We start from the raw sequence: 21941 nt of genomic DNA on the forward strand, positions 1-21941 counted from the left end.
GTATGCATGCGTGCGTGCATGCCTGTGTGTGTATGTGTGTGTGTGTGTGTGTGTGTGTGTGTGTGTGTGTGTGTGTGTGTGTGTTAATGCAGACCACTAACCTCCAGGATGACCAATACTCTGCCGCCTGCCAGGCCCATCAGTAGGTGGGTGAGGTGGGCATAGCCCGGGGGGGTAACTTGGTACCCTCCTAGAGGGTCCCCTCTGGCTGCATCAAACCCTGCCGATACCAGAACCAGGCCCGGGTCAAACTACAGAGTGGGAGAGAAAACAACTGTTTAAGGCCCGGGTCAAACTACAGAGGAAGAGAAAACAACTGTTTAAGGCCCGGGTCAAACTACAGAGGGAGAGAAAACAACTGTTTAAGGCCCGGGTCAAACTACAGAGGGAGAGAAAACAACTGTTTAAGGCCCGGGTCAAACTACAGAGGGAGAGAAAACAACTGTTTAAGGCCCGGGTCAAACTACAGAGAGAGAGAAAACAACTGTTTAAGGCCCGGGTCAAACTACAGAGAGAGAGAAAACAACTGTTTAAGGCCCGGGTCAAACTACAGAGAGAGAGAAAACAACTGTTTAAGGCCCGGGTCAAACTACAGAGAGAGAGAAAACAACTGTTTAAGGCCCGGGTCAAACTACAGAGGGAGAGAAAACAACTGTTTAAGGCCCGGGTCAAACTACAGAGAGAGAGAAAACAACTGTTTAAGGCCCGGGTCAAACTACAGAGAGAGAGAAAACAACTGTTTAAGGCCCGGGTCAAACTACAGAGAGAGAGAAAACAACTGTTTAAGGCCCGGGTCAAACTACAGAGAGAGAGAAAACAACTGTTTAAGGCCCGGGTCAAACTACAGAGAGAGAGAAAACAACTGTTTAAGGCCCGGGTCAAACTACAGAGGGAGAGAAAACAACTGTTTAAGGCCCGGGTCAAACTACAGAGAGAGAGAAAACAACTGTTTAAGGCCCGGGTCAAACTACAGAGGGAGAGAAAACAACTGTTTAAGGCCCGGGTCAAACTACAGAAGGAGAGAAAACAACTGTTTAAGGCCCGGGTCAAACTACAGAGTGGGAGAGAAAACAACTGTTTAAGGCCCGGGTCAAACTACAGAGAGAGAAAACAACTGTTTAAGGCCCGGGTCAAACTACAGAAGGAGAGAAAACAACTGTTTAAGGCCCGGGTCAAACTACAGAAGGAGAGAAAACAACTGTTTAAGGCCCGGGTCAAACTACAGAGGGAGAGAAAACAACTGTTTAAGGCCCGGGTCAAACTACAGAGAGAGAGAAAACAACTGTTTAAGGCCCGGGTCAAACTACAGAGGGAGAGAAAACAACTGTTTAAGGCCCGGGTCAAACTACAGAAGGAGAGAAAACAACTGTTTAAGGCCCGGGTCAAACTACAGAAGGAGAGAAAACAACTGTTTAAGGCCCGGGTCAAACTACAGAGGGAGAGAAAACAACTGTTTAAGGCCCGGGTCAAACTACAGAAGGAGAGAAAACAACTGTTTAAGGCCCGGGTCAAACTACAGAGTGGGAGAGAAAACAACTGTTTAAGGCCCGGGTCAAACTACAGAGAGGGAGAGAAAACAACTGTTTAAGGCCCGGGTCAAACTACAGAAGGAGAGAAAACAACTGTTTAAGGCCCGGGTCAAACTACAGAGAGAGAGAAAACAACTGTTTAAGGCCCGGGTCAAACTACAGAAGGAGAGAAAACAACTGTTTAAGGCCCGGGTCAAACTACAGAGGGAGAGAAAACAACTGTTTAATAGATAAACATAACAAACATTAACTTGATAACTGAAGTGACACCAAGTGGAACAAATAAGTAAAATCACATTACTAAAAAGTATAGTAGTTTGTACGTCATGATGAAAGGTTTCTGATAGATGAATTACTTCAATCCTCAAGGGGAAATTGGTTTGACTGACAATCACTAGCAAGCTACAACGCCACAAAGCACATTTCATATACTACAGTATGTGATCCTTGTATGCATTAGAGTCAGAGTGCCCTCTACACAACACTACTGTACAGTACATACCTCTATAGCGATGGGCATGACCACTGAGGCAATAAATCCAATCAAATTTATTTATATAGCCCTTCGTACATCAGCTGATATCTCAAAGTGCTGTACAGAAACCCAGCCTAAAACCCCCAAACAGCAAGCAATGCAGGTGTAGAAGCATGGTGGCTAGGAAAAACTCCCTAGAAAGGCCAAAACCTAGGAAGAAACCTAGAGAGGAACCAGACTCTGAGGGGTGGCCAGTCCTCTTCTGGCTGTGCCGGGTAAAGATTAGTACATGGGAAAAAACACAAACATTTCTTTCCACAGGGCCCTGGGGTGAGGCAGGGATGCAGCTTGACCTCCAACCTCTTCAACATTTATATCAACGAATTGGCGCGGGCACTAGAACAGCCTGCAGCACCCGGCCTTACCCTACTAGAATCCGAAGTCAAATGTCTACTGTTTGCTGATGATCTGGTGCTTCTGTCACCAACCAAGAAGGTCCTACAGCAGCACGTAGATATTCAGGACAGATTCTGCCAGACCTGGGCCCTGACAGTGAATCTCAATAAGACCAAAATAATGGTGTTCCAAAAAAGGTCCAGTCACCAGGACCACAAATACAAATTCCATCTAGACACTGTTGTCCTAGAGCACACAAAAAACTATACAGACCTCGGCCTACCACAGGTAACTTCCACAAAGCTGTGAACGATCTGAGAGACAAGGTAAGAAGGGCATTCTATGCCATCAAAAGGAACATAAATTCAACATACCAATTAGGATTTGGCTAAAAATACTTGAATCAGTCATAGAACCCATTGCCCTTTATGGTTGTGAGGTCTGGGGTCCGCTCACCAACCAAGAATTCACTAAATGGGACAAACACCAAATTGACACAAAATTCTGCAAAAATATCCTCCGGCCCTAAACAGAGAGTACACCGCGGCAGAATACCTGACCATTGTGACAGACCCTACACAGAGAGGACACAGTGGCAGAATACCTGACCACTGTGACTGACCCTAAACAGAGGACACAGTAGCAGAATACCTGTCCACTGTGACTGACCCTAAACAGAGAGGACACTGTGGCAGAATACCTGTCCACTGTGACTGACCCAAACTTAAGGAAATCTTTGACTATGTACAGACTCAGTGAGCATAGCCTTGCTATTGAGAAAGGCCGACGTAGCCTGTCTTCTCTTGAGAGCCATGTCTGCCTATGTGCTCACTGCCCACAAAATGAGGTGGAAACAGAGCTGCACTTCCTAACCTCCTGCCCAATGTATGACCATATTAGAGAGACATATTTCCCTCAGATTAAACTCCCATATCTATTGGGTGAAATACCACAGTGTGCCATCACAGCAGCAAGATGTGTGACCTGTTGCCACAAGAAAAGGGCAACCAGTGAAGAACAAACACCATTGTAAATACAAACCATTTTTAGGTTTATTTATTTTCCATTACGTACTTTAACTATTTTCACATCGTTACAACACTGTATATATAATATGACACTTGAAATGTCTTTATTATTTTGGAACTTTGGTGAATAATGTTAAGTGCTCATATTTTAATATCGATAAGTAAACACATGTTTCTTATGCCAATAAAGCCCTTTGAAATGAATTGAGAGAGACAGAGAGAGAGAGAGAGAGAGAGAGAGAGACAGAGAAGAGAGACAGAGAGACAGAGAGACAGAGAGAGAGAGAGAGAGAGAGACAGAGAAGAGAGAGAGAGAAGAGAGAGAGAGAAGAGAGAGAGAGAGAGAGAAAGAGAGATATGCAGTGACAACAACACGGAGGGAGAGAGAGAGAGAGAGAGAGGACACTGAGTGGAAGGATACTGTACCTCTCTAGCGATGGGCATGACCACTGAGTGGAAGGATACTGTACCTCTCTAGCGATGGGCATGACCACTGAGTGGAAGGATACTGTACCTCTCTAGCGATGGGCATGACCACTGAGTGGAAGGATACTGTACCTCTCTAGCGATGGGCATGACCACTGAGTGGAAGGATACTGTACCTCTAGCGATGGGCATGACCACTGAGTGGAAGGATACTGTACCTCTCTAGCGATGGGCATGACCACTGAGTGGAAGGATACTGTACCTCTAGCGATGGGCATGACCACTGAGTGGAAGGATACTGTACCTCTCTAGCGATGGGCATGACCACTGAGTGGAAGGATACTGTACCTCTCTAGCGATGGGCATGACCACTGAGTGGAAGGATACTGTACCTCTCTAGCGATGGGCATGACCACTGAGTGGAAGGATACTGTACCTCTAGCGATGGGCATGACCACTGAGTGGAAGGATACTGTACCTCTCTAGCGATGGGCATGACCACTGAGTGGAAGGATACTGTACCTCTCTAGCGATGGGCATGACCACTGAGTGGAAGGATACTGTACCTCTCTAGCGATGGGCATGACCACTGAGTGGAAGGATACTGTACCTCTCTAGCGATGGGCATGACCACTGAGTGGAAGGATACTGTACCTCTCTAGCGATGGGCATGACCACTGAGTGGAAGGATACTGTACCTCTCTAGCGATGGGCATGACCACTGAGTGGAAGGATACTGTACCTCTAGCGATGGGCATGACCACTGAGTGGAAGGATACTGTACCTCTCTAGCGATGGGCATGACCACTGAGTGGAAGGATACTGTACCTCTCTAGCGATGGGCATGACCACTGAGTGGAAGGATACTGTACCTCTCTAGCGATGGGCATGACCACTGAGTGGAAGGATACTGTACCTCTCTAGCGATGGGCATGACCACTGAGTGGAAGGATACTGTACCTCTCTAGCGATGGGCATGACCACTGAGTGGAAGGATACTGTACCTCTCTAGCGATGGGCATGACCACTGAGTGGAAGGATACTGTACCTCTCTAGCGATGGGCATGACCACTGAGTGGAAGGATACTGTACCTCTCTAGCGATGGGCATGACCACTGAGTGGAAGGATACTGTACCTCTCTAGCGATGGGCATGACCACTGAGTGGAAGGATACTGTACCTCTCTAGCGATGGGCATGACCACTGAGTGGAAGGATACTGTACCTCTCTAGCGATGGGCATGACCACTGAGTGGAAGGATACTGTACCTCTCTAGCGATGGGCATGACCACTGAGTGGAAGGATACTGTACCTCTCTAGCGATGGGCATGACCACTGAGTGGAAGGATACTGTACCTCTCTAGCGATGGGCATGACCACTGAGTGGAAGGATACTGTACCTCTCTAGCGATGGGCATGACCACTGAGTGGAAGGATACTGTACCTCTCTAGCGATGGGCATGACCACTGAGTGGAAGGATACTGTACCTCTCTAGCGATGGGCATGACCACTGAGTGGAAGGATACTGTACCTCTCTAGCGATGGGCATGACCACTGAGTGGAAGGATACTGTACCTCTCTAGCGATGGGCATGACCACTGAGTGGAAGGATACTGTACCTCTCTAGCGATGGGCATGACCACCGAGTGGAAGGCTGCAAGGTACTCCGCGTCGCCCATCTTGGCTCCGTTCCAGGGGATGTTGACGTTGAACCCTGCTCCCTTCCCCTCGCCCACTCTGTTGTAGTGCGCGTCCTCGGAAGTAGGGAAGAAGGTCCCATCCTCGTAGCGATGCAGGGAGATGTAGAGGACACTGGATGGAGAGAGGAGAGGGTTGGAGTTAGTGAGGGAGATGTAGAGGACACTGGATGGAGAGAGGAGAGGGTTGGAGTTAGTGAGGGAGATGTAGAGGACACTGGATGGAGAGAGGAGAAGGTTGGAGTTAGTGAGGGAGAGGTTGAGGACACTGGATGGAGAGAGGAGAGGGTTGGAGTTAGTGAGGGAGATGTAGAGGACACTGGATGGAGAGAGGAGAGGGTTGGAGTTAGTGAGGGAGATGTAGAGGACACTGGATGGAGAGAGGAGAAGGTTGGAGTTAGTGAGGGAGATGTAGAGGACACTGGATGGAGAGAGGAGAAGGTTGGAGTTAGTGAGGGAGATGTAGAGGACACTGGATGGAGAGAGGAGAGGGTTGGAGTTAGTGAGGGAGATGTAGAGGACACTGGATGGAGAGAGGAGAGGGTTGGAGTTAGTGAGGGAGATGTTGAGGACACGGGGAAGACATGAGAACTTGAGTTGAAATGAATAAATTGAAAAATCCTCATCCCATAATTTCCAATTGAGTAAAAGAGGAGAGAATAAGCAGCAGAACCCCTCTGGACCCTCATCAGAAGCAGCGCACCAGATATGGAACAGGCACGGCTAGGTACCTGTCATCCTCTTCGAAGATGTGCTGTGTTCCGTTGCCATGGTGAACATCCCAGTCCAGGATGAGGACCCGCAGGGGCTTCTGGGAGATGGACTGGGCGTATCGGGCAGTCAGGGCGGCGGAGTTGAAGAAACAGAACCCACAGGCAGCGTCCTTCTCGGCATGGTGACCAGGGGGGCGCACGATGGCCACGCCATTACGGACCTGGTGAGGGGGGGGGGACGGACAGACATACAAAAGTCTGATAAATAGGGTTGAAAAATTCCAGGAACTTCCCCCAAAGTTCTCTAGTTTTCCAAAAAATCCCAGTTGGAATATACCTGGAATAACCAGGAATACCTGGAATAACCAGGAATCCAACAGCCTGGAATGCTGGGTAATTGGGGAAAGTTTAGGGGAATTGTGAAACCCTAAGTCTGATAATACAACCATGTTGACTAATAGAAGGCTATGCTCTTTCAAACAAACATCACTTTTCAAAGACTTTGCGAAGAATTTAAAAACCCTTCGTAAAGGATTTCATATAAGCTTCGCAACAGCATTTTTTTTGGGGGGGGACGTGTAGCTTTAAAGTAATTCATTCAGGAAACTATGTCCTCACAAAGGGTAGCCTGAGCGCCTAACTTTTAACATTTACTGGACACAGCGGGGTTAGAGGTCAACGTGATGGAGGTAATGTTCAACCTGTCCCGTCAGAACAGCCTGTACTGCATTAAAGCAGGCCCCAGCGGCCAACCGGGCGCTCCTGTAGCTCTCAGTACTGATGAAGATAGAGTTGTACTCATCTCCCAGTCTGTGAAGGTCCCTCGTCTTCATCCCCTCTGTGGCCTTGATCTTGGCTATGTGCTCCAAGCTACAGACACGGATTAGACACATTCACAGAATTACAACATTTTAAATAATAATTATTGGAGAAAAAAAAAAAATGTACGGATTGTCCACGCAATGTGGAATTGTGGGTTTGGCTTCGCCCCGTAAACAAACAGACAAACAGCATTATGAGCACATCATCCTCCAGATCATTAAATACAATGTACACGTTACCCTGTCTGTAAACCAACATGTTTCAAACAGACCACCATAGTCCCTGTGCCCAAGAACACCAAGGTAACCTGTCTAAATGACTATCGCTCCTTAGCACTCACATCTGTAGCCATGAAATGGTTTGAAAAGCTGGTTGGTCATGGCTCACATCAATACCATCATCCCAGACACCCCTGGACCCACACAGATTCGCATACCGCCTCAACAGATCCACAGATGACGCAATCCACACTGCCCTCTTCCCACCTGGGACAAGGAGGAACACCTATGTGAGAATGCTGTTCATTGACTACAGCTCAGCGTTCAACACCATAGTGCCCTCTAAGCTCATCACTAAGCTAAGGATCCTGGGACTAAACACCTCCCTCTGCAACTGGATCCTGGACTTCCCGACGGGCCGTCCCCAGGTGGTGAGGGTAGATAACAACACATCCGCCACGCTGATCCTCAACACAGGGGCCCGCCACAACTACAAGGCCGCGCACGACTCCAACGCCATTATTACGTTTGGCCGACGACATAACGGCCTGATCACAGACAAGTTCCTCTGTGTCCACATCACTAAACATCTATCGTGGTCCACACACGAAGAGGCCACCACAACGTCTCTTCCCCCTCAGAAGCGTGAAAAGATTTAGCCTTCACATCCTCAATAAGTTCTACAGAGGCCTTTTGCCTTCTGGTAGGCAGTCATTGTAAATAACAATTTGTTCTTAAACTGACTTGCCCGGTTAAAACAAAAGGTTAAATAAATACAAATAAATTATGGCAAGCGCTTGGCATCCGAGGTAAGGCATCACAGAGGGTCGTGCGTAAAGCCCAGTACATCACTGGGACCAAGCTCACTGTCATCCAGGACCTCTATACCAGAAGGTGTCAGAGGAAGCCCCCCCCCCCCCCAAAAAAAACATACTCCAGCCACCCAAGCCATAAACTGTTCTCTCTGCTACCGCACGGTAATTGGTACCAGAGCGCCATGTCGAGGACCAAAAAGCTCCTGAACAGCTTCAATCCCCATCAGACTGACAAACAATTAATCAAATAGCTACCGGGACAATTTACATGTGTATTTGTTGTTACATTAACGACACACGCAGCTGCTACTCTGTTAATTATCTATCCTGATTGACTAGTCACTTTAAACCCCACCTACAGTGGAAGTCGGGAAGTTTACGTACACTCAGGTTGGAGTCATTAAAACTAGTTTTTCAACCACTCCACACATTTCTTGTTAACAAACTATAGTTTTGGCAAGTTGGTTAGGACATCTACTTTGTGCATTACACAAGTCATTTTTCCAACAATTGTTTACAGGCAGATTATTTCACTTATAATTCACTGTATCACAATTCCAGTGGGTCAGAAGTTTACATACACTAAGTTGACTGTGCCTTTAAACAGCTTGGAAAATTCCAGAAAATGATGTTATGGCTTTAGAAGCTTCTGATAGGCTAATTGACATAATTTGAGTCAATTGGAGGTGTACCTGTGGATGTATTTCAAGGCCTACCTTCAAACTCAGTGCCTCTTTGTTTGACATCATGGTAAAATCAAAAGATATCAGCCAAGACCTCAGAAAAAAAGTCTGGTTCATCCTTGTGAGCAATTTCCAAACGCCTGAAGGTACCACGTTCATCTGTACAAACAATAGTGTGCAAGTATGAACACCATGGGACCACGCAGCCGTCATACCGCTCAGGAAGGACACACGTTCTGTCTCCTAGAGATGAACGTACTTTGGTATGAAAAGTGCAAATCAATGCCAGAACAACAGCAAAGGACCTTGTGAAGATGCTGGATGAAACAGGTACAAAAGTATCTATATCCACAGTAAAACGAGTCCTATATCAACATAACCTGAAAGGCCACTCAGCAAGGAAGAAGCCACTGCTCCAAAACCGCTATAAAAAAGACAGAGTACGGTTTGCAACTGCACATGGGGACAAAGATCGTACTTTTTGGAGAAATGTCCTCTGGTCTGATGAAACAAAAATAGAACTGTTTGGCCATAATGACCATCGTTATGTTTGGAGGAAAAAGGTGGAGGCTTGCAAGCCAAAGAACACCATCCCAACCGTGAAGCACAGGGGTGGCAGTATCATGTTGTGGAGGTGCTTTGCTGCAGGAGGGACTGGTGCACTTCACAAAATAGACGGCATCATGAGGATGGAAAATGATGTGGATATATTGAAGCAACATCTCAAGACATCAGTCAGGAAGTTAAAGCTTGTTCGCAAATGGGTCTTCCAAATGGACAATGACCCCAAGCATACTTCCAAAGTTGTGGCAAAATGGCTTAAGGACAACAAAGTCAAGGTATTGGAGTGGCCATCACAAAGCCTTGACCTAAATCCTATAGGACGTTTGTGGACAGAACTGAAAAAGCGTGCGCGAGCAAGGAGGCCTACAAACCTGACTCCGTTACACCAGCTCTGTCAGGAGGAATGGGCCAACATTTACCCAACTTATTGTGGGAAGCTTGTGGAGGGCTAACTGAAATGTTTGACCCAAGTTAAACAATTTAAAGGCAATGTTACCGAATACATTCTCACCCACTGGGAATTGACATTTCACATTCTTAAAATAAAGTGGTGATCCTAACTGACCTAAGACGGGGCATTTTTAACAGGTTTAAATGTCAGGAATTGTGAAAAACTGAGTTGAAATGTATTTGTCTAAGGTGTTTGTAAACTTCTGACTTAAACTGTACATGTACATATTACCTCAGCTACCTCGTACCCCTACACATTGACTCAGCTACCTCGTACCCCTACACATTGACTCAGTACCGGTACCCCTACACATTGACTCAGTACCGGTACCCCTACACATTGACTCAGTACCGGTACCCCTACACATTGACTCAGTACCGGTACCCCTACACATTGACTCAGTACCGGTACCCCTACACATTGACTCAGTACCGGTACCCCTACACATTGACTCAGTACCGGTACCCCTACACATTGACTCAGTACCGGTACCCCTACACATTGACTCAGTACCGGTACCCCTACACATTGACTCAGTACCGGTACCCCTACACATTGACTCAGTACCGGTACCCCTACACATTGACTCAGTACCGGTACCCCTACACATTGACTCAGTACCGGTACCCCTACACATTGACTCAGTACCGGTACCCCTACACATTGACTCAGTACCGGTACCCCTACACATTGACTCAGTACCGGTACCCCTACACATTGACTCAGTACCGGTACCCCTACACATTGACTCAGTACCGGTACTCCTACACATTGACTCAGTACCGGTACCCCTACACATTGACTCAGTACCGGTACCCCTGCACATTAACTCAGTACCGGTACCCCTACACATTGACTCAGTACCGGTACCCCTACACATTGACTCAGTACCGGTACCCCTACACATTGACTCAGTATCGGTACCCCTACACATTGACTCAGTACCGGTACCCCTACACATTGACTCAGTACCGGTACCCCTACACATTGACTCAGTACCGGTACCCCTACACATTGACTCAGTACCGGTACCCCTACACATTGACTCAGTACCGGTACCCCTTGTAGGTAGCATAATTATTGTTTACTTCCTTTTTTAATTGTGTTGGTTAAGGGCTTGTAAGGAAGCATTTCACAGTAAAGTCGACCGACACCTGTTATATTCAGTGATAAATAACATTATATTACACACTACAGACACGGCAACACACTACAGACACAGGAGATACACACTACAGACACGGCAACACACTACAGACACAGGAGATACACACTACAGACACAGCAACACACTACAGACACGGCAACACACTACAGACACAGGAGATACACACTACAGACACAGCAACACACTACAGACACAGCAACACACTACAGACACGGCAACACACTACAGACACAGGAGATACACACTACAGACACAGGAGATACACACTACAGACACAGGAGATACACACTACAGACACGGCAACACACTACAGACACATCAACACACTACAGACACAGGAGATACACACTACAGACACAGCAACACACTACAGACACAGCAACACACTACAGACACAGGAGATACACACTACAGACACATCAACACACTACAGACACAGGAGATACACACTACAGACACAGGAGATATACAACTATGAAAGTACTCTGGCCAGTAATAACCCTATATGAACAGTAATAACCCTATATGACCGGTAATGGCCCTATATGACCGGTAATGGCCCTATATGACCGGTAATGGCCCTATATGACCGGTAATGGCCCTATATGACCGGTAATGGCCCTATATGACCGGTAATGGCCCTATATGACCGGTAATAACCCTATATGACCGGTAATAACCCTATATGACCGGTAATAACCCTAGATGACCGGTAATAACCCTAGATGACCGGTAATAACCCTAGATGACCGGTAATAACCCTAAATGACCGGTAATAACCCTAGATGACCAGTAATGGCCCTATATGACCGGTAATGGCCCTATATGACCGGTAATGGCCCTATATGACCGGTAATAACCCTATATGACCGGTAATAACCCTAGATGACCGGTAATAACCCTAGATGACCGGTAATAACCCTAGATGACCGGTAATAACCCTAGATGACCGGTAATAACCCTAGATGACCGGTAATAACCCTAGATGACCGGTAATGGCCCTATATGACCGGTAATGGCCCTATATGACCGGTAATGGCCCTATATGACCGGTAATGGCCCTATATGACCGGTAATGGCCCTATATGACCGGTAATAACCCTAGATGACCGGTAATAACCCTATATGACCGGTAATAACCCTATATGGCCGGTAATAACCCTATATGACCGGTAATAACCCTATATGACCGGTAATGGCCCTATATGACCGGTAATGGCCCTATATGACCGGTAATGGCCCTATATGACCGGTAATAACCCTATATGACCGGTAATAACCCTATATGACCGGTAATAACCCTATATGACCGGTAATAACCCTATATGACCGGTAATGGCCCTATATGACCGGTAATAACCCTATATGACCGGTAATAACCCTATATGACCGGTAATAACCCTATATGACCGGTAATAACCCTAGATGACCGGTAATAACCCTAGATGACCGGTAATAACCCTAGATGACCGGTAATAACCCTGGATGACCGGTAATAACCCTATATGACCGGTAATGGCCCTATATGACCGGTAATGGCCCTATATGACCGGTAATGGCCCTATATGACCAGTAATAGCCCTATATGACCAATAATAACCCTATATGACCAGTAATAACCCTATATGACCAGTAATAACCCTATATGACCAGTAATAACCCTATATGATCAGTAATAACCCTATATGACCAGTAATAACCCTATATGACCAATAATAACCCTATATGACCAGTAATAGCCCTTTGACCAGTAATAGCCCTATATGACCAATAATAACCCTATATGACCAGTAATAACCCTATATGATCAGTAATAACTCTATATGACCAGAAATAGTCCTATATCTTTCATTTGTTATTGGTAGAAGTTACCTGTGGCACAGAGCCAGCTCCTCCTCTAAGGCAAGTCGAGCCGGTATCCTCAGGCAACGGGACACCAAGCCCAGGTCGTCGTGATGGGAGAAGATACGCTGGATCCTCTGGGGAAGCTCTGGGTGGTGGCTGCCAACAACCAAATAACATCATTTCCATACAGTACATTCAACATGAGGCTACGGCTGGATAGTGAAGGAACCCTCAGGGATAGGGGATGATTTCATATTTATTGTATTTAGCCAGGAGTTTAAATTGAGTGACAACTGGGACTGCTTTCCAGGGAGGGGGATATGTTTCTGGACAGGACCTCAGTGTCTCAAATGTTCTTGTGTCTTTGATGGATTCTCACCTGTCCCACATGTTGTGATGTTCCATCATCCTCTGGTCGTACACCAGGCCCGTGGTCAGGTCCAGGCTGTCTCCTCTCTCCTCACAGAGCTCTTCACCTAACTCCTCACTGCTCTCTGCTGGGGTCAGGGCTGGGTTCAGGGGGTCGCTGTCTGATAGAGGCCCTCCCTCTGGAGACAAACCACAGTTATGAATGGTTATGAGAGGTTATGAAGAAGTTATTAACAGGTTAAGAAGGGGTTATAGAGGGTTATGAATGGATTATAATCCACAAATGTATCAAGGGGTTATGAATGGTTATAAATTAGTTATGAATTATTATGAATGGGTGATAGTTTTGAAAGGGTTATAAGGGGTTATGAATGGGTTATAAGGATTATGAATGGGTTATAAGGGGTTATGAATGGGTTTAAAGGGTTATGAATGGGTTATAAGGGGTTATGAATGGGTTATAAGGATTATGAATGGGTTATAAGGGGTTATGAATGGGTTTAAAGGGTTATGAATGGGTTATAAGGGGTTATGAATGGATTATAAGGATTATGAATGGGTTATAAGGGGTTATGAATGGGTTATAAGGATTATGAATGGGTTATAAGGGGTTATGAATGGGTTTAAAGGGGTTATGAATGGGTTATAAGGGGTTATGAATGGATTTAAAGGGTTATGAATGGGTTTAAAGGGTTATGAATGGGTTATAAGGATTATGAATGGGTTATAAGGGGTTATGAATGGATTTAAAGGATTATGAATGGGTTATAAGGGGTTATAAGGGATTATGAATGGGTTATAAGGGGTTATAAGGGGTTATGAATGGGTTATAAGGATTATGAATGGGTTATAAGGGGTTATGAATGGGTTTAAAGGGTTATGAATGGGTTATAAGGGGTTATGAATGGATTATAAGGATTATGAATGGTTATAAGGGGTTATGAATGGGTTATAAGGATTATGAATGGGTTATAAGGGGTTATGAAGGGGTTATGAATGGATTTAAAGGGTTATGAATGGGTTTAAAGGGTTATGAATGGGTTATAAGGGGTTATGAATGGATTTAAAGGGTTATGAATGGGTTTAAAGGGTTATGAATGGGTTATAAGGGGTTATGAATGGATTTAAAGGATTATGAATGGGTTATAAGGGGTTATGAATGGATTTAAAGGATTATGAATGGGTTATAAGGGGTTATAAGGGGTTATAAATGGGTTATAAGGGGTTATGAATGGGTTTAAAGGGTTATGAATGGGTTATAAGGATTATGAATGGGTTATAAGGGGTTATGAATGGATTTAAAGGATTATGAATGGGTTATAAGGGGTTATAAGGGTTTATGAATGGGTTATAAGGGGTTATGAATGGATTTAAAGGATTATGAATGGGTTATAAGGGGTTATAAGGGTTTATGAATGGGTTATAAGGGGTTATGAATGGGTTATAAGGGATTATAAGGGGTTATGAATGGGTTATAAGGGGTTATGAATGGGTTATAAGGATTATGAATGGGTTATAAGGGGTTATGAAGGGGTTATAAGGGGTTATGAATGGATTTAAAGGGTTATGAATGGGTTTAAAGGGTTATGAATGGGTTATAAGGGGTTATGAATGGATTTAAAGGGTTATGAATGGGTTTAAAGGGTTATGAATGGGTTATAAGGATTATGAATGGGTTATAAGGGGTTATGAATGGATTTAAAGGGTTATGAATGGGTTTAAAGGGTTATGAATGGGTTATAAGGATTATGAATGGGTTATAAGGGGTTATGAATGGATTTAAAGGATTATGAATGGGTTATAAGGGGTTATAAGGGGTTATGAATGGGTTATAAGGGGTTATGAATGGGTTTAAAGGGTTATGAATGGGTTATAAGGATTATGAATGGGTTATAAGGGGTTATGAATGGATTTAAAGGATTATGAATGGGTTATAAGGGGTTATGAATGGGTTATAAGGGGTTATGAATGGGTTATAAGGGATTATAAGGGGTTATGAATGGGTTATAAGGATTATGAATGGATTATAAGGGGTTATGAATGGGTTATAAGGGGTTATGAATGGATTTAAAGGATTATGAATGGGTTATAAGGGGTTATAAGGGGTTATGAATGGATTATTAATGGTTATAAGGGGTTATGAAGGGGTTATAAGGGGTTATGAATGGGTTATAAGGGGTTATGAATGGATTTAAAGGATTATGAATGGTTATAAGGGGTTATAAGGGGTTATGAATGGGTTATACGGGGTTATAAGGGCTTCTCCAGTACTTACCCAGTACCTGCAGACTGGTCCAGTAAGGGTACAGAGCAGAGATCGACCTGGAGATGGATTTCAGGGCACTGTCACTCGGGATGGGTGGTGACCTCAAGCGGGGGCAGGACTCCCCCAATAGTGACCTCAGACAGGCACACACCCCTTCTGCTGTGGACTGAAGGTTATATCCTCCCTGAAAACATGAAACAAGCGGCATCAATGTCACTCAATATAACTCTATAAAACAGATCTCTTTCATTCTGCCTGTGTAAACTGCGCACGCAGTTAACGTAGATATATAATGTGGTATGGAAGCCAACTCAACCTACCCCAACTCAGCGTTTACACAGGCAGCAGAATCATTTTCATTTGCAGAATTATTGACAAAATATCTAATGTGATTGGTCAAAAGGCCAATTAGTGGCCAGATCTAATGTGATTGGTCAAAAGGCCAATTAGTGGCCATATCTAATGTGATTGGTCAAAAGGCCAATTAGTGGCCATATCTAATGTGATTGGTCAAAAGGCCAATTAGTGGCCAGATCTAATGTGATTGGTCAAAAGACCAATTAGTGGCAAAAGATCTGATTTGGGCTGCATGTCTAATCGAAGCTACAGTGGGACAAAAAGGTATTTAGTCAGCCAGCAATTGTGCAAGTTCTCCCACTTAAAAAGATGAGAGAGGCCTGTAATTTTCATCAAAAGATCTGATTTGGGCTGCATGTGTAATCGAAGCTAAATAAAAGACATGTAGAGTGGTTTGTTGTTACCTCGAGAACCAGCAGCAACTTCCCCTGAGCCAGGCCCAGCAGCATGTGAGTCAGAACAGAGAAACACTGAGGACTGGCAGACATCTCTCCCTAGGGTAAAAACACACAACATCTTTCAGAAATCGTATACATTTCTATCACATCAACTTGTAGATAAAGAACGTTAATATTTGGTTCTCCTTACCTTGGGATCCCCTATCACAGAGTCGAAGCCTGCTGCCACCAGGACAAGCTGAGGCTGGAACTGCAACAAACAAACTGTTATGGGGGGAAATCACATCGGAATGTTCCTATTCTTCTGAGAACATCGTCCGAAGGTTCCTATTCTTCTAAGAACATCGTCCGAAGGTTCCTATTCTTCTAAGAACATCATCCCGAATGTTCCTATTCTTCTAAGAACATCGTCCGAAGGTTCTTATTCTTCTAAGAACATCGTCCGAATGTTCCTATTCTTCTGAGAACATCGTCCCGAATGTTCCTATTCTTCTGAGAACATCGTCCCGAATGTTCCTATTCTTCTGAGAACATCGTCCGAATGTTCCTATTCTTCTAAGAACATCGTCCGAATGTTCCTATTCTTCTGAGAACATCGTCCGAATGTTCCTATTCTTCTGAGAACATCGTCCGAATGTTCCTATTCTTCTGAGAACATCGTCCGAATGTTCCTATTCTTCTGAGAACATCGTCCGAATGTTCCTATTCTTCTGAGAACATCGTCCGAATGTTCCTATTCTTCTAAGAACATCGTCCGAATGTTCCTATTCTTCTAAGAACATCGTCCGAATGTTCCTATTCTTCTAAGAACATCGTCCGAATGTTCCTATTCTTCTAAGAACATCGTCCGGATGTTCCTATTCTTCTAAGAACATCGTCCGGATGTTCCTATTCTTCTAAGAACATCGTCCGGATGTTCCTATTCTTCTAAGAACATCGTCCGAATGTTCCTATTCTTCTAAGAACATCGTCCCGAATGTTCCTATTCTTCTAAGAACATCGTCCGAATGTTCCTATTCTTCTGAGAACATCGTCCCGAATGTTCCTATTCTTCTAAGAACATCGTCCGAATGTTCCTATTCTTCTAAGAACATCGTCCGAATGTTCCTATTCTTCTAAGAACATCGTCCGAATGTTCCTATTCTTCTAAGAACATCGTCCGAATGTTCCTATTCTTCTAAGAACATCGTCCGAATGTTCCTATTCTTCTGAGAACATCGTCCCGAATGTTCCTATTCTTCTAAGAACATCGTCCGAATGTTCCTATTCTTCTAAGAACATCGTCCGAATGTTCCTATTCTTCTAAGAACATCGTCCGAATGTTCCTATTCTTCTGAGAACATCATCCCGAATGTTCCTATTCTTCTAAGAACATCATCCCGAATGTTCCTATTCTTCTAAGAACATCGTCCGAATGTTCCTATTCTTCTAAGAACATCGTCCGAATGTTCCTATTCTTCTAAGAACATCGTCCAAATGTTCCTATTCTTCTAAGAACATCATCCCGAATGTTCCTATTCTTCTAAGAACATCGTCCGAATGTTCCTATTCTTCTAAGAACATCGTCCGAATGTTCCTATTCTTCTAAGAACATCGTCCGAATGTTCCTATTCTTCTGAGAACATCGTCCCGAATGTTCCTATTCTTCTAAGAACATTGTCCGAATGTTCCTATTCTTCTGAGAACATCATCCCGAATGTTCCTATTCTTCTAAGAACATCATCCCGAATGTTCCTATTCTTCTAAGAACATCGTCCGAATGTTCCTATTCTTCTAAGAACATCGTCCGAATGTTCCTATTCTTCTAAGAACATCGTCCAAATGTTCCTATTCTTCTAAGAACATCGTCCGAATGTTCCTATTCTTCTAAGAACATCGTCCGAATGTTCCTATTCTTCTAAGAACATCGTCAGAATGTTCCTATTCTTCTAAGAACATCGTCCGAATGTTCCTATTCTTCTAAGAACATCGTTTGAATGTTCCTATTCTTCTAAGAACATCGTTAGAATGTTCCTATTCTTCTAAGAACATCGTTAGAATGTTCCTATTCTTCTAAGGACATTGTTAGAATGTTCTATGTTCTATTACGTTATATAAAACCCAAACGATTGAGGAAGTCTAACAACCATCTCAACGACTATACCTCGTAGGCTACAGGCAAAAGAAGCTGCTGGAATGCGGCAACGTAGTCTGCATCTTTCATTCCAATCTGTCGAACAAAGGGAAAGAACAGACCTCAATGTCACCATATTTTACAAACTACTAGACAAAGTATCAATACGACAACATTAGGAAAACAACCCTCGATACAACAACATTAGGAAAACAACCCTCGATACAACAACATCAGGAAAACAACCCTCGATACAACAACATCAGGAAAACAACCCTCGATACAACAACATTAGGAAAACAACCCTCGATACAACAACATCAGGAAAACAACCCTCGATACAACAACATTAGGAAAACAGAATACAAGGTAAACACTGAGGAGATAATACGATAGCAGAGGTAGATAATCTTAACTAGTCCAGTAACTAGTACCTTATTCCAGGGCAGGTTGATGTTGTATCCCTCCCCAGAACCGGTGCCCACAGCACTGCTGTCTGACTCGGGCAGATGGGGCCAGAACAAACCCTCCTCATATCTGTGGACTGAGAAGTACAGAACGCTGACCGGAGAGAGAGAGGAGAGGAGAGGGAGACAAGACGAGAGGGAAAGAGGGGGGGATTACATCACTCCTCTCCTCTCCTCACATCATATGACAGCCATTCATTTGGTGAGGTGTACGGAAACAGAGTTTTTCGCCCACGCCCCGCGACCACCCACCCCTCCGGAAACCTCTTCCTCAAAGGATCACGTTCTGCGCATGTGTTATTTTACACACACAGTTTTTCTAACGTAGCTGCTTCTCCCTCCCTCCACGTAGCTGCTGCTCTCCCTCCCTCTCCCTCCACGTAGCTGCTGCTCTCCCTCCCTCTCCCTCCACGTAGCTGCTGCTCTCCCTCCCCCTCCCTCCACGTAGCTGCAGCTCTCCCTCCCTCCACGTAGCTGCTGCTCTCCCTGCCTCCACGTAGCTGCTGCTCTCCCTGCCTCCACGTAGCTGCTGCTCTCCCTCCCTCCACGTAGCTGCTGCTCTCCCTCCCCCTCCCTCCACGTAGCTGCAGCTCTCCCTCCCTCCACATAGCTGCTGCTCTCCCTCCCTCCACATAGCTGCTGCTCTCCCTCCCCCTCCCTCCACGTAGCTGCTGCTCTCCCTCCCTCTCCCTTCACGTAGCTGCTGCTCTCCCTCCCTTCACATAGCTGCTGCTCTCCCTCCCTTCACATAGCTGCTGCTCTCCCTCCCTCTCCCTTCACGTAGCTGCTGCTCTCCCTCCCTTCACGTAGCTGCTGCTCTCCCTCCCTCCACATAGCTGCTGCTCTCCCTCCCTCCACATAGCTGCTGCTCTCCCTCCCCCTCCCTCCACGTAGCTGCTGCTCTCCCTCCCTCTCCCTTCACGTAGCTGCTGCTCTCCGTCCCTCCACATAGCTGCTGCTCTCCCTCCCTTCACATAGCTGCTGCTCTCCCTCCCTCTCCCTTCACGTAGCTGCTGCTCTCCCTCCCTTCACATAGCTGCTGCTCTCCCTCCCTCTCCCTTCACGTAGCTGCTGCTCTCCCTCCCTTCACGTAGCTGCTGCTCTCCCTCCCTTCACATAGCTGCTGCTCTCCCTCCCTCTCCCTTCACGTAGCTGCTGCTCTCCCTCCCTCCACATAGCTGCTGCTCTCCCTCCCTTCACATAGCTGCTGCTCTCCCTCCCTCTCCCTTCACGTAGCTGCTGCTCTCCCTCCCTTCACATAGCTGCTGCTCTCCCTCCCTTCACATAGCTGCTGCTCTCCCTCCCTCTCCCTTCACGTAGCTGCTGCTCTCCCTCCCTTCACGTAGCTGCTGCTCTCCCTCCCTTCACGTAGCTGCTGCTCTCCCTCTCCCTCCACGTAGCTGCTGCTCTCCCTCTCCCTCCACGTAGCTGCTGCTCTCCCTCCCTTCACGTAGCTGCTGCTCTCCCTCCCTTCACGTAGCTGCTGCTCTCCCTCCCTTCACGTAGCTGCTGCTCTCCCTCCCTTCACGTAGCTGCTGCTCTCCCTCCCTTCACATAGCTGCTGCTCTCCCTCCCTTCACATAGCTGCTGCTCTCCCTCCCTCTCCCTTCACGTAGCTGCTGCTCTCCCTCCCTTCACGTAGCTGCTGCTCTCCCTCCCTTCACGTAGCTGCTGCTCTCCCTCCCTTCACATAGCTGCTGCTCTCCCTCCCTCTCCCTTCACGTAGCTGCTGCTCTCCCTCCCTTCACATAGCTGCTGCTCTCCCTCTCCCTCCACGTAGCTGCTGCTCTCCCTCCCTTCACGTAGCTGCTGCTCTCCCTCCCTTCACATAGCTGCTGCTCTCCCTCCCTTCACGTAGCTGCTGCTCTCCCTCCCTTCACGTAGCTGCTGCTCTCCCTCCCTTCACATAGCTGCTGCTCTCCCTCCCTTCACGTAGCTGCTGCTCTCCCTCCCTTCACGTAGCTGCTGCTCTCCCTCCCTTCACGTAGCTGCTGCTCTCCCTCCCTTCACATAGCTGCTGCTCTCCCTCCCTTCACATAGCTGCTGCTCTCCCTCCCTTCACATAGCTGCTGCTCTCCCTCCCTCTCCCTTCACGTAGCTGCTGCTCTCCCTCCCTTCACGTAGCTGCTGCTCTCCCTCCCTTCACATAGCTGCTGCTCTCCCTCTCCCTCCACGTAGCTGCTGCTCTCCCTCCCTTCACGTAGCTGCTGCTCTCCCTCCCTTCACATAGCTGCTGCTCTCCCTCCCTTCACATAGCTGCAGCTCTCCCTCCCTTCACATAGCTGCAGCTCTCCCTCCCTTCACATAGCTGCTGCTCTCTCTTTACTCACCCTCTTCTGAAGCATGGTGATGTAGCCTATGTCTCTGCCTCATGTTTCTGAACAGCTGAAATATCAACCCTGCGGCCGATTTGAACAAACATTCCCATTATGAAGGCACTCAGCTACGTAAAAAGAAATCCTGCACATACACAGAAATATCCTGATAATTAGGGAAAATTGAGATAGAGAAAGTCTGTATCCGTAGCCACTGAGGTTCAGTTGAACAACACAGTAGTGTTACCTACCTGGGATCCTCCTGGAAAATGTACTGGATCCCCTGGCCGTGATGCACATCCCAGTCCACTATCAGAACTCTGCAATCAAACAATCAACACTCTGCAATCAACCAATCAATACTCTGCAATCAACCAATCAATACTCTGCAATCAACCAATCAAAACTCTGCAATCAACCAATCAAAACTCTGCAATCAACCGATCAGTGATGCGACTCACCGTTCCACTCGATGGCGTGTCTGTGCGTAGCGCGCTGCGATGGCCAGATTATTGAACATACAGTAACCATTCATCTGGTCGACCTGGGCGTGGTGGCCTGGAGGTCTGGACACACAGTCAATTAAAAAAACATACTTCTGTTTAAAACAATATCCTCAGACTGATAAAGCTGTTGTCACGTTTATACATTACAAATCATTATTTTACCTAGCAACAGAGAATCCATTCCGGAGCTCTGAGGTCATGACCTTATCAACCAGCTGCAGAACAGAGCCCACAGCCAGACTGGCACACGTATATGACTCCTGGGGCAGGGGAGAGAGAAGATGCAGAGAGAGAGAGAGAGGGGGGGAGAGAGAGAGAG

General features: G+C 46.1%; 1 protein-coding gene across 5 annotated transcripts in view; it reads right to left on the reverse strand.

The window, feature by feature from the left end:
* Positions 1-21941, reverse strand: part of hdac6 (histone deacetylase 6) — a 41385-nt gene that overhangs the window by 7277 nt on the left and 12167 nt on the right. For all 5 annotated transcript variants that reach the window (XM_036989064.1, XM_036989063.1, XM_036989066.1 and 2 more), the window contains exons 8-21: positions 21785-21882; positions 21578-21682; positions 21368-21436; positions 18769-18895; positions 18365-18430; positions 16412-16471; positions 16228-16317; positions 15476-15650; positions 13211-13379; positions 12859-12987; positions 6967-7135; positions 6284-6486; positions 5475-5667; positions 102-251 (exon numbers count right to left, since the gene is read on the reverse strand). In XM_036989064.1, the coding sequence (XP_036844959.1) occupies positions 102-251; positions 5475-5667; positions 6284-6486; positions 6967-7135; positions 12859-12987; positions 13211-13379; positions 15476-15650; positions 16228-16317; positions 16412-16471; positions 18365-18430; positions 18769-18895; positions 21368-21436; positions 21578-21682; positions 21785-21882 (1803 nt within the window). The remainder of the gene's footprint in view (positions 1-101; positions 252-5474; positions 5668-6283; positions 6487-6966; positions 7136-12858; positions 12988-13210; positions 13380-15475; positions 15651-16227; positions 16318-16411; positions 16472-18364; positions 18431-18768; positions 18896-21367; positions 21437-21577; positions 21683-21784; positions 21883-21941) is intronic.

This window comes from Oncorhynchus mykiss, chromosome 9, assembly GCF_013265735.2.
Source record: "Oncorhynchus mykiss isolate Arlee chromosome 9, USDA_OmykA_1.1, whole genome shotgun sequence".
Classification (NCBI taxonomy): Eukaryota; Metazoa; Chordata; class Actinopteri; order Salmoniformes; family Salmonidae; genus Oncorhynchus; species Oncorhynchus mykiss.